General features: G+C 34.1%; 1 protein-coding gene across 1 annotated transcript in view; it reads right to left on the bottom strand.

The window, feature by feature from the left end:
* The window catches only part of LOC128546761 (integrin alpha-4-like), a 49,479-nt gene extending 36,754 nt beyond the window's left edge, over nt 1-12,725 (bottom strand). The window contains exons 1-8 of the mRNA XM_053518064.1: nt 12,309-12,725; nt 7,177-7,310; nt 6,552-6,679; nt 5,680-5,804; nt 5,131-5,230; nt 4,028-4,076; nt 3,328-3,399; nt 1,289-1,389 (exon numbers count right to left, since the gene is read on the bottom strand). Of these exons, the coding sequence (XP_053374039.1) occupies nt 1,289-1,389; nt 3,328-3,399; nt 4,028-4,076; nt 5,131-5,230; nt 5,680-5,804; nt 6,552-6,679; nt 7,177-7,310; nt 12,309-12,517 (918 nt within the window). The 5' untranslated portion in view covers nt 12,518-12,725. The remainder of the gene's footprint in view (nt 1-1,288; nt 1,390-3,327; nt 3,400-4,027; nt 4,077-5,130; nt 5,231-5,679; nt 5,805-6,551; nt 6,680-7,176; nt 7,311-12,308) is intronic.
* Nucleotides 12,726-13,062: the final 337 nt, after the last annotated feature.

Below are 13,062 nucleotides of genomic sequence, written 5' to 3'. Positions count from 1 at the left end.
AAGATAAACGAATTTCCTGTTTATTATATGCTTTCATATTCAGATAAGACCGATACTTAATGACAAATGTCGGATTTATTTAGTCTACCGTTTTACATGCTTGTATGATGCATCCAATAAAAATCCATGGACACTTATGCACAGTGATATCGAATATCGGTGATTTGATCCGTGAAATCAATACGACGCCATTTTGTTTTTGAAAACCAAAACTACTTTAGATATTTTGTTTAAAAAATCACACGATCCGTGGCAAATGTCAATAGTTAATTATGCATATTTAATACTTTTCAGGTCAATGTCGTCAGCTCGATGAATAACCGGCAGCTTGCTTTTTTACCATACAAATACACGCTGAAGGTCAGTTTAAAAACAACACAAAATACCTAGACAACTGAGGAATGTTCGAAAGACCAAGGTGAATGAAGCTGAAAAATTAATTATTATTATGGATTCAAATGAAATAACTAAGAAATTTTGATCTAGGCGCTGAATAGCATAACAAATCATATCGCGATACTTCGATGGAACACAACTGACAAGTGGCTGGGAAAATACTTCAACGAAAGTGGTGGCATATAACGTAAAGTTGAGTTGATGTCCTGTGTAAATTAACTAATACAAATGCCAACTAAATTTGATGTCGCAAGTATAAAGGGAGTCAGTGGGCAGTGGTTGGCAGGTTGGACTTTTACGCCAGCGGTCCGGGTTTGATTCCCGATCGCGGCTGATATCCCGACTAGTGTTCAGTGCTGGGTGATTTAGTTAAATTGGTACTGTTTTCAGCAGTATCAGCCTAGACTGGAAGCTGGGGAGGTTAATATGACGCCTGCCGTGGGCTTGGCTGGAAATAAGTTCCATCCATTCCAGGTGGGGACTTTCGTCGACTTCCCACGTTAACAAGAAACTATACCTTTACCTTTATAATCTACAACTAATGCTACGGTCTAAGAAAAAAAAATACCAAAAAGTCTTAATAAAATTTATTTAAAGTTTGAAAGAGCGTGTCAGTGTAATTAAAATTTATACGTTAAGTACATTTAATCGCCACACTACCGGTAAAAGACTGCTCTAACAATATTGTTTTCACACCCTTAATAAAGAAATGAGAATACTGAAATACAACTTTAATATATCATGAGTGTTACTCTTAAGACTGTAAAAATAAAAAAAATCACTTCAGCCACATCATTATACTTTTCCTTACAACCTGCACGTAAGATAAAATTTCTGAATTAAAAAAAATAAAAATAAAAAGTTTCTACCCCTATAAACGTAAAAAATATACCTTTCCAAAATGTCCAGTATTATGCGGTTTGTTCCAGTTTGGAGACCCAGACACAATCAGTTCTGGGTCACTTCGAAATTTTCCAGTCACTATAGCATATCCTGAAAGAAGAAAGATTTCAATATTTGCTATTTATGTATTCTAGGTCAAGCAAATGTTTCAGTTACTTGAAACTTTAGGGAATTCTCTATTAAACATCAAAGGCGCGCATTCTTATTTCAAGCGGAAGAGCGCATATCTACGGACCGCGGCGTCGTGGGTTAAATTCCCGGGCAAGGCGTATGTCTTCTATGATGATTTGATAAAAAGAAATTGTGTCTGAAAATAATCGTCCTCCATGTCTGGATCATGTGGGGAAGTTGACATTTACTTGCCCAGAGCAGAGTTATATTGGTACAGAGTCCGGGAAGACTTGTTAGGTTTAGTGGCGCCGTTATATCACTAAATACTCTTAATAGTAGTAAAAACTACTACCAACTCTTGAACGAATAACGTTATCAGAACAGTTAGTAGTTAGCACACAGATAGGTAACGTGGTTATGTACTGACGAATAAATGAACGACAAACGTTGGCAAAAGTACATAACCACGTTACCTATCTGTGTGCTAACTACTAACTGTTCTGATAACGTTATTCGTTCAAGAGTTGGTAGTAGGTTTTATTTTCTTGAAGGCGTACAATCTCAGGTCAAAGGTCACTAGTCCTGTTGCCAGTTACTAGTCATCTGTTATCAGGCTTAAATGTCAGGCATGCTTAAACCCAGGTCGTTATTGACAGTTTGACGACATTTTGATGTTTGACGATATATATAGAAGCTATTCCATGTCTTGTTGATTGAAATAGTTGCATAATACACTCTGTACAGTAGTTATCAAATCTGTTTGGTTTTTGGAGGGAATTTTGTTTTTGATGTTTGAAAACGATAATGTGTTTATTAAGTTAACTTAACTTTTGGCTCTTGACTAGATAGCAGTTCTTATTTACAAAATAATTGTTATCTTAGAAAATACTGTTGGTATAGTGCTACTTGACTATAAGATAAATAAATCGGAAATGATTATCGGGATTAAGAACTATACCTTAGAGTAAATTATATGAAGAACTATCCTTTCTTATATTAGGCGAAAACTGGACTGGATTTCTCCGTATAATATTTGTATTTATAGTATACTAAACAAAAGAGGAATGAAAACAGCGCTTTGAAACGTAAATTGTCAGCCTTTTAAAAAACCAGTGTGATAATTTGAACGGTGGCAGGACCTAAAATATTAAGTGAGCCGCGCCATGAAAAAAAAACCCAACATAGTGGGTTTGTGACCAGCATGGATCCAGACCAGCCTGCGCATCCGCCCAGTCTGGTCAGGATCCATGCTGTTCGCTAACAGTTTCTCCAATTTCAATAGGCTTTAAAAGCGAACAGCATGGATCCTAGCCAGATTGCGCGGATGCGCAGGCTGGTCTGGATCTATGCTGGTCGCAAACCCACTAGGTTGGTTTTCTCATGGCACGGCTCAAGTGGACTTTGTATTTATTGTGAAGCAGCTCTTGATTTTAAAATGAACACTGCCAATTTGGTCACAAATTTGTCATCGTACGTCTTATAAATGAGCCGTGGTGGTCGTAGTTAGACTATCTTGTCCATATACTAAAGAACTTTCTTCACGCAGCGATAATAGACGTGTCGTATTTTACGTTCGAACACGATCTCATTGGTATATACTTCTTATACTTTTTGTTCAATAACAAAACCGTAAACCTTGAATATTTAAACCCACTCATTTTTCGACAGTATGAATCTTAAATGATAACTATATACATACATCACGTTATCTTAATAACAGGTTTTAACTTTGAGCCCGCTGGCAGTAAGTGATTCTGCCTTAGCGACAGGTGCGGACCAGCCCGTGCAGTCTTATCATGGTCAGCACTGTTCGCTATTCAGTCAGTTATCCTTTCGAATAATCAATGGTATTGCCCAAATCGGAAGATGGACATGCCCATTTTGAAATATTAGCAGGCTAAAGGTTAAAGTGCTTACCAAAATAAAGTGTATTAGTCGTCCTTTCCCTATCCATCCGAAGTACGTTCTTCTGAATAATTTTGTACGCACCTGTGATGGAGAAAATTGTTATTTAATACCTTACATTCATAATACGAAATACTGACATTTACTGTTGCAATTACATATTCTTTACCATAACTATAGGGCTGGGTACCTGATATTATCGCGATACACTCAGGCCTACTTAATCTTATCTTACGTTAACAAGAAAACAGTTTAAATTTAGCTTTTAAGTTCTGCAAGCTCTTTTCTGTATCAAAAATAAATTTCCCTATTTTGTGACAATTTTGACAGAAACTCAAATAATATTTTCCGAACACAGAAGGAAACAATTTTACGTCTTTTTATTCAAACATTGCTTGTATATGCGTTATCTATGTACATTTTACGTGCATTATGGTATTTTCCGTAAATCAACAAACACAAGTTAAGCTGTTGCACTGTTTTATCTCTACTCGACATAAAAGTTTTGTATGTTTCGTATAATAAGAAATAAAACAAAAATAATCACTATTCTGTTCCTACTTAAAATAGAATTAACGTTTTGTAACGGCGCTATAGACAAAACGTCCATTTATAAACGGAAACGTCCATTTGTCACATTGACGTCTAACAACACATTGACTTTAAGCGCCGGAAGAAATATGACAGTGGCCTTTATAGAAGGTTAGATTACCTCGCCAGTCATCAGCACCCGGGGCACCAATTATTTCGCTTCGTCCGTCCTGAAATCGAACAATAACATTGGTAGTGTAACAATCACCTACGTAACTCCGCAGTAACAAAACTAAATTTCTAGAATATTTATAATCCAAACCGTACATATTTTCATATGAAATATGTTGGTCAACTAATTTCCTTTATTCATGATTTATACCATTGTTTGCTTGATTTCTTTCTTCTTTATTTCTGCAATATCAAGAGTTATATATTGAGAACTAGCATCAATATATAATTAAGCAGATATTTTACGTATGTCATAACTTGAGCCATAAAGTATTAAAGTAGTGTGTGTGTTTTATTTCCGTGTCACACTTACTGTTAGGGCCAGTCGTTTTGGCTTATGAGACGCCAACATACATTGAACAGTATTTCTTCCCGATTACTGTTTTAAATGCAAGTTATCCGGCAGGTATGCAATCAGTAATCATTCTATAAGTAGCGGGCGATTATCCAACAGACACACGTATGACAGGGCTTGAAATTTCAACCGCTCAATTGCGCGGCTGATGCATTATTCATCAAGCAAATGCAGTTAACCATGAAGAGATCCATCCAAAATGTGCATGGATGAAGTAAGGGTAGGTTGGTATTTCATAGCGTTTGGTTGTTGCAGTTAGGAATTACGACTTATCATGGTTGTTCAAATGCCGCTCAAAATAACTGTACAAAACAAACAACAATAAAAACATTTCCTGCTTACACAATAGTTAATTGTTGCCACTGTGAGAACAGTTTTGCGTTATGTTATTGCAACTTGTCATTATGATTAGATATCAATCAGAGGTTATTTATTGCGTATCTTACCCCATTGGAATGAAACAAATTGTGTATGAAATGTATCTATCATCTGTACCGTTAATAGCTCTTCTTGTTACAGTTGCAAGAATTTGTCTAAAAAGGACGGAGTCGACTAATGTTACGACATGCTTCGATAGCTCTATCTTTTATTTTTTTTGATAGATCGACCTAACTATTCAATTTTTTAAGTTGACTGAAGTATACGGTTATTAGAACAAAAGAATGGTGTAGGAAATGCAAGATAAAACATGATGATACCTTTGTGAATGTTGCAGACATTCCACCTTCAGCGAATGTAAAAAATGGTCTCCCCTTTTCATTTGTTGTGTCTCTGTTTGGCCAGAACGGCCAACAGTAACTGTAATTAGATAATGTTATATGATTGTATTATTAAATTCGAATAGATAATTAGACAATACTGACCATTGGTATCGCAAGGCAAGTTGAATATTCGGTTGATAACGACGAAATATAAACGTCTGTATCTTCTGTTTAAACTCACAGTCAATTAATGCCAATATGATTATAAGTCAATATATTAACCAAACAGCAATTGTATCTATATATTATGAATCAACTTATGAAACCAATCAATTAACTCTGTCTATGTTTTCTGCAAATTTATGAATGATAACGCTAGAGTATTTATGCCAAAACATGCAGATGGTGTCTTACAAAGAGGTATACTCTTTCCTGAAGTATTTTTCATTTAACATAATAAAATAAACTACCACATTATCCCTTTACGTGTGACTGCGCCATGAGGTGACGCTGGTACTTCTTACATTTTATTATTAGCACACCCACCTTCGATCGGCACACGATAATGTTCGTAAATCATCTCGCACCTTAAGACACATTCCAGTCATATAATTCTGATATTTGCCAGGCATAGTCTCGGGGAAAACATTTCTCCAGCCCGGAGCACATATCTGAAACAGACAATCTTGTCAGATTTAACACCATATCGGCATATTAAGTTCTGTAACACAAGCGAGATTTCGGATCTATAGCGGGCATGGGTGATTCGAAGTTGGCGACATTACCCACTTGTCCCCAGAACATTGTAATTTTCACACAATTTGAAAGTAAAACAAAAATCTGTCTTTTTTTTTTTTTTTTTTTTTTTTATTTTTTCACCGGATGCTAAGTACATATTGGGCTTTCCCGCGCATGCGTGTTAAAATATCAACCACTGCAGCAACTTTTCAAATATTTGATAGGATGTAGCGATTTTTAACACGCATTTATAAAATTTCGAAATATGGTATTTTGTAATCTTGCAACAAAGAATGTAATATACAGATCTAGGGCGACGCCAACTCATCTTTTTAAATATTGATTTTCCACCACCCTTATTGTCATTTGTTCCGTATATTTCCCTGACAGGAACTGATGTAAACTTGGCTACGATTTGCTCTCATGCAGTAAAGTGTCTGGACTCTGGGTTTCAAATTTTTCGTTTGTGGAGCTAGTTTGATAAAGCTTTTTTGTATAAAAAGTAATTCCAAAGTAATTTGTTTGCCCAGAATGTACTTTGGTCAACATGTGCAGAAATTTTGCAACTTGGTACAAAATTGTGGATATATCGCGGAATACGATAAAACTTAATATAGTGTGACACGGAAAAAGAGAGGAAATGGATTTGACAGCGTAACCAGAATAAAAAGAACTCGTACTGTGACCATAGGCATTTCGGGTATTGTTGTGTCCCATTTGATATCTGGAAATTTTCTGTTGACTTCCATTGTTGCACCGAGTCTGCTGTCAGTAGTGCATTCACTGTCGGTGTTCTTTGAAACCCTAGCTGGAAAAAGAGAATGAGTGTGTTACAAGTACATATAGTTGTTTTTGCTGACGTACTTTGAGTGAGAAACTGAATCTAGACATTTTAAAACAGGAAAAACGGAGGACTGTTTCTACTCTTTAAGTATCATCAACGGGTGATTCAAATTGCATCTCAAATGTGGAAGATTAGGTGTTTCAAAAGGTTGAGGATACTTATAGATATATCTCCTGTCCAAAAAAGCAACAGTATATATTATACCTAAAATGCCGTTATATCATAAAATATGTGATGTATGATATTTTTTTCTAATATTTTAGTGTTCTATTCAAAGTTCTTCTTTAAACTGTGCATGTCTAACACCTATTACAGATGCACAAAAAAATTGTCTCTGTATGAATTCATGAGAAATTGGCACTTGTATCAGATGTACATTTTAACCTGCCAAACTCAGTTTTACTTCATTAATTTGATCCAGAAACATTTTATAAACATCTGTTAGCTAAACCTATACTCACCACACAGATTACTTTCATCAGTCAGATGAAGTTTTTCGCAGGTTATGTTCTTATCTGTAGGGATGGTACATCTAAATACCTGTCCATGACTTTTAATGTTGTTGTACGTTATATTTGGGGCACCAACTAGAAGTCTGAAATGATTCCATGTAATAATTAGAGGTAAATATACAGAGCTAGCGTGCCATAAGGCGATATTGGCATTCAAGAATAGCCCGATAGCTAATAAATACCGGTCTAGTATGCCAATATAGCCTTAAGGCACACTAGCCCTGTTTTATATCCTGTTTGTTGCAAATGTTTCACTCTACTGTTAACGTAGAAATGGAATAAAAAAGATCTAATGTTGCACAGCGTCATTTGTTTTAAATTCATGCATTTTAGGGCCGTAATTTCTTGTCTCAGCTTTATTCAACCACACTAGAAGAGGGCGCTACCGAAATTATGTCAGTTCAGCATGGATAGAATAAATATTAGTTTGTATACACTTGACATTGTGTCGGTGAAAGTATAACATATGGATGTTTTGCGCAGCCAGAAGTGTGCATGATATGGCCGAAAGGGTGCCTGATATCGATATCAGGCACACCAGCTCACACGAAAACTAATATCGGCCTCGTGTTGCTCATATACATTTAAATTCTATGCAAGTTTTTATAGGTTATTAGATTTGAATCAAGAAATGTAAAGTTTTGCAGCGGATATATCGCGCAACTTTAGGAGCTCAATATCATTCCGAGAAGAACGATGCAAATCTAATAATTTATTACATAGGCCTACACGTACACCTATAATCAGTATATAAATGATATAAATTTTATCTTTAGCCTGAGCAAAATTAAAATTATCGTCGTAAAAGAACTTTAAAACGCGACGACCAGCATGAAACTGACCTCACAAATGACGTCACGCACCGATATGAAATTTGAGCGTAAGTATGGAAAAATATTGATGTTTCAGATTCCACTGTAACTTACAGAGTTTTTAAATGAGTATATAATAAGTTGATATATGACTAACATATACAATAATATATTTTTATATGTGAAACTAGATCTATATGTATCACTGCTGATTTGTAACCACTTTAACCATAAATGAAATATTCCAAGGCACAGGTTTGCATTCAAACAAATATCTATTTGTTCTTGTCGTGTGGAATTAGATTTGTATTGGAATAAGTCAAATATTTCAAAAATATTGTCTAATAGTGTTTAGAACAGAAGGAGAAAATTGGGATCGAAAACATTCGTCCTTTTCTCGGAGGTTTCCGATTATTGGAGGGTCCGGTAGTCAGAGGTTCCTCTGTATACATATGTATGACACAAAAAGGGATATATAGATACATATTAGGAAACAATTTAAAAGTTTTAAACAAATATTATTTCATTTCTATCGCTTTTCGCAGTAAAGTCATTTTGTATATAGAGTTTACATAGATTCACTGTCCATTTACTACATCAGTCGTATTGGAAATCACTGCAAAGACTCTTATGGTTGGCATTTTTTTATATTTGTCACTGCTTTGAAAATTTGATTTACAAATTTAAAAGTGAAATTGGATCCTTTGTTGTTATAATGTCCGTTTATGGCTCTGTCTGCATAAGTTCATATGCAACGTTAAAAGTAAAATTTTTCTAACCGTGTAATTAAGCATACTTATCTATTTTGGCTATTTTGGCTTTATCCGCGTTTTAAACTAAAATTGAAATGGCTCTAAAATTCAAAGAAAGTTCCTTTTATGACCTGTTTGGACCTTGACATATTTTTAAAGCCGGATTTCACGAATATGATTTTGCTTATTTTGTGGGTAAACAGTAGTTCAAACTTTAATGGTGAGCACGTCCGACTTTTTTAAGGTACAATAATTTATGAAGATTAGGAAAAATATCTTATTCCATAAAATAACTAACGTCTACTTCTTTAAAAATAAGCGTAAAGTCACATATTTGGATTGTGATACATATTAAATAATTGTTGCTATGGCAACTCTTTTTTTTTTCACATAATATAGGGGATATTTGTTTATATCAGTGATAGATCAAAATATCTTCCACCCAGTTAAAACTTAATACAGCGTATCGCGAGAGAAAATGTAAGATATGATGTGTATGGGACATATTGATCTTACATGTGAAACAACCTCATTTATTTTCCTTTGTAGTTAACTTTTTTTTTCAGCGGGTTTTAGACAAATGCTACGCATTTTTGTTGATCCTTTCTATTCGTACCCGTCACAAACATAACTGATAAAAATAATTATATTTTTCACTGTGACATTCTAAATTCTAACATGCTACAGAGACTACGCCTGTTACGAGACCACCTGCATTAAGAGACCGAATTTCAGTTCCTTCTTCTCTCGTTAAACAACAATTTATGTTTTATTAAGAGATATGCCACTTTTTGTCCTTCTCTTGAATTGTACCTTACTGCAAGATGTACTGTATATTTCACTCTAATATATTAAAGTGTTCTAAAACGCCTACTCTCTGTTTACAATGACTCATTGAGTTTACCAACAAATACCACTTGAAATTATAAATATATATTAGAGGCTTCCGCGGACGAGTGGTAAATGTTCGAATCACTTGCCTCTCATGGATGTGGGTTAGAAACCACGCTTTGAAAGTAGAATTTTTCATGTGAGGAAACCATCCACATGCTCAGAGAAGGCCATTGGTACTACCGAGCAACCCAGAAATGCCTGAAGTAATGAGCAGAGGGACATCAAGGGTATTTTTAAGCACCAAAAGCGGGAAAAGTAGCAAAATAATATGTGACATTTAACCTAACAAAAAGGTATAGAATGATATCTATTGTTCTATATACGATCACTATCTTCTTAAGTACTTCTTTGCATTGTCATTACCAGTATTGAATCATGCACAATATCTCTCATCCTTCTTCAATGAGAAGTATAATTTCCTTCTTCCTTAAACATTTATAATTTAATATTTTAAGACAGAGACAGAAATAGATTCTAGCTGACTCATCTGTATGGCGCATGAGCGTTATTATCAGGCTAGGTTTCAGTGATTTAAGACAACTTATTTTAAATTTCCATTTATGAGCTGCGCCATGAGAAATCAAATATAGAAATCCAACACAGGATCCATGCTATTCGCTAACGGTTTCTCTAAATGCAATAGGCTTTGAAAGCGAACAGCATGGATCCTGACCAGACTGCGCGGATGCGCAAGCTGGTCTGGTTCCATGCTGATCGCAAATGCACTATGTTGGTTTTCTCATGGTGCGGCTACTATAGTCTTTGAAACTGTAAAATGTATATTGTTATCATCATTTTTGACAATGAGCTGAAAATAGTTAAGTCGAAATAAAGTTTCTGTTCTATTCTGTTCATGAAATACTAAAGGTAAATTTAATGCCAATCTACATACCTTATGAATATTCGATAGAATCGATTCAAATATTTGATTCAAAAAATGAATTTGTTTGATTCACATAATTGTTTGATTATATATTTAATCTAAATTGTTTGATTTTCATATTTGATTGACAGTTTTTAATGATTTGATTTAGAGCTGGTTCGGGTCTGGCCGGCCGTCGGCAGTAACAGGCCACTGCGCAGAAACACTCTTTTTTATGCCGTTGTTGGGTCAATTTGCGCAAATACGGAAGTTTTCAGTCCGCCATTTTTAAAATTTGAAAATCAATGATATTCAGAACGTTTTCAGTTTTTTAACGACAGATTTAATTTTAGCAGCAGTTACTTATCTATATTTAACATTTGACATGTATAATTTATTAAAATTTTAAGGTCAAACAAAATGTAGTTTCGAGAATTCGAGTTTACAATCTTATAAATCGATATCGTATAATCTATGTTCGTTAACGCTTGATGGAGGTTGAAGATGTTTCAAATCTATTTTCAGAGTGGCCGAGGAAGGCTGACAAAATTTTTACAATTCTTGTCAACTCGGACACTTGCACAAAAAAAAAATCATTTTAGTGAAAAAGTACATAGATCTAGATCTAATGACTTTAAATATTATACTGATATCTATAATAAAATGTTAGGTACCGATATACAAATAATTGTTTTAATCAGAAGAAATCACGCATTAAAGATCCCACTAAATTTGCTCTAATTAGTGTCAATTGGCATTCATCGAGTTTATCATTCATTCGTCGATTATCAACTTGTCAATTTGCAGGTAGAAAAAAAAGCTAGAAATTTTCAGACTAGATTCCCATGCTACTCAAGAGCAGTGTTGTTTCGAGAGCAGTGTTGTTTGTTTTCTTGGCGATCTCGTTGCGAACCCCAAACTGCTGCATATTTTTTATGACTAATATTTTGTCCAGATATGAAAAGAACATATTATAACTTGTACTAAAGTTGTGTATTTTGATCTGTAAATGTACACAAAAACAGCATAATGATTAGAAACTTTGGAAAGTCAAAGAATCAGAGAGTAAATTCTAACTCATGATTCTGTAAACTAAACACTTTGAGTTCTATATAGGTCTTTGTAAGATAAATTCATGTCATCATTAAATTGATAACAACATCTCCGTCAAATTACTAATTAAACATGCTTCATAGAAGCATAGAGTACAAACTATTTGCTTTAGAAATAATTATTTCAGGGCAAAATTTGTTGCGTTGATTAATCGCACATTTCAACTGTACAGTTACAATAAATTATACTTATAATCCTTATTATAATTATATTTAAAGAGGATAATTGATCTGGCTATAGCCAGTCTAACATTTAGTCTTCTTACATAATAATGTAAACATTTATCCTAGTAAGTATGTAAAGTAAACAGTGAAGTGAAACATATAAATTAAGTAACGTATTATAAACAAATTAATCCTAAGTGGCATAAACAGAATGTTACTACTCCCGCACGATAATTTAAGCGACTAGGCGTTTAACTCAAATATGACAGAAGTTAAGTGCATACTGTAATGTTAGCCTATGCAAAAATATTTTCTGATTTGAAATGTTTTAAAATGAAGAAAAATCATAATTATCAAACATGTTATCGTTTGAGTTATCGTGTGGGATTGATAGTATAATGTTGATAATCTGCACAATATCAAAACAAGTGCTTAAGAAAAGTATGGTAAAGCGTTGGATTACATTTTACAGTTTATCACTTACTCTTTTTTGTAGAAAGTTGACAATTCATTCCATCCTGGTTTTGGTATTATTGCGACAGTATATCCGTACTGTGAATTCTTCTCTCCCCGAGATATTCCAACTTTCTCCACCTCAATATTATATGACAGAGTCAGTCTCAGTTGCGATGAAATGAACATCAAAAAAGCAAATGTAAACAAAACGTATTTATTTTCATGCGGGTAAGCCATTTTACATTTACCTGAATTAAAATCTGTATATTTTTTCAGTTCAGATGAGAATTTTTTTTTTCATTTTGTATTTCCAAAATAGTACTAGCAAACAATTTATTCTCTAATTTCCGATATGTTAGTTAGGAAAGAACATTTATTCCTACTCTAACACGCTTTCAATAGCCTGATCGTTGTTTAATTAAGAAATGTCACCAGTTCATAACAAAGATATGTACATTGCAAATATATGTCTATTTATAATACATGTTTAGTGACATTCAACAATAATATATATTCCGGTTTCTCTTGCTAAGCATCCTATATGGTGACTCCTACTTCCGCACTTGCATATCTTTAAACAAGTTGCGTTATTTAGTATCTAACAGCCACCAGGATATCTTTGCAAAACCAGGATTTTGGAAAACTTCACTACCATTTCTAAGTGACTTAGAAACTTCTGTTTTAGTTTGGATGGTAGTTTAGGAGCCAAGGAGCAATAAATGATATAGTTTTGCATTATTATTAATTTTCTTATGCACAAAAAAGATGATTAAAAAATTTTT

Source organism: Mercenaria mercenaria, chromosome 11 (assembly GCF_021730395.1).
Source record: "Mercenaria mercenaria strain notata chromosome 11, MADL_Memer_1, whole genome shotgun sequence".
NCBI classification, from domain to species: domain Eukaryota; kingdom Metazoa; phylum Mollusca; class Bivalvia; order Venerida; family Veneridae; genus Mercenaria; species Mercenaria mercenaria.
This window is presented reverse-complemented; position numbering and strand designations above follow the sequence as displayed.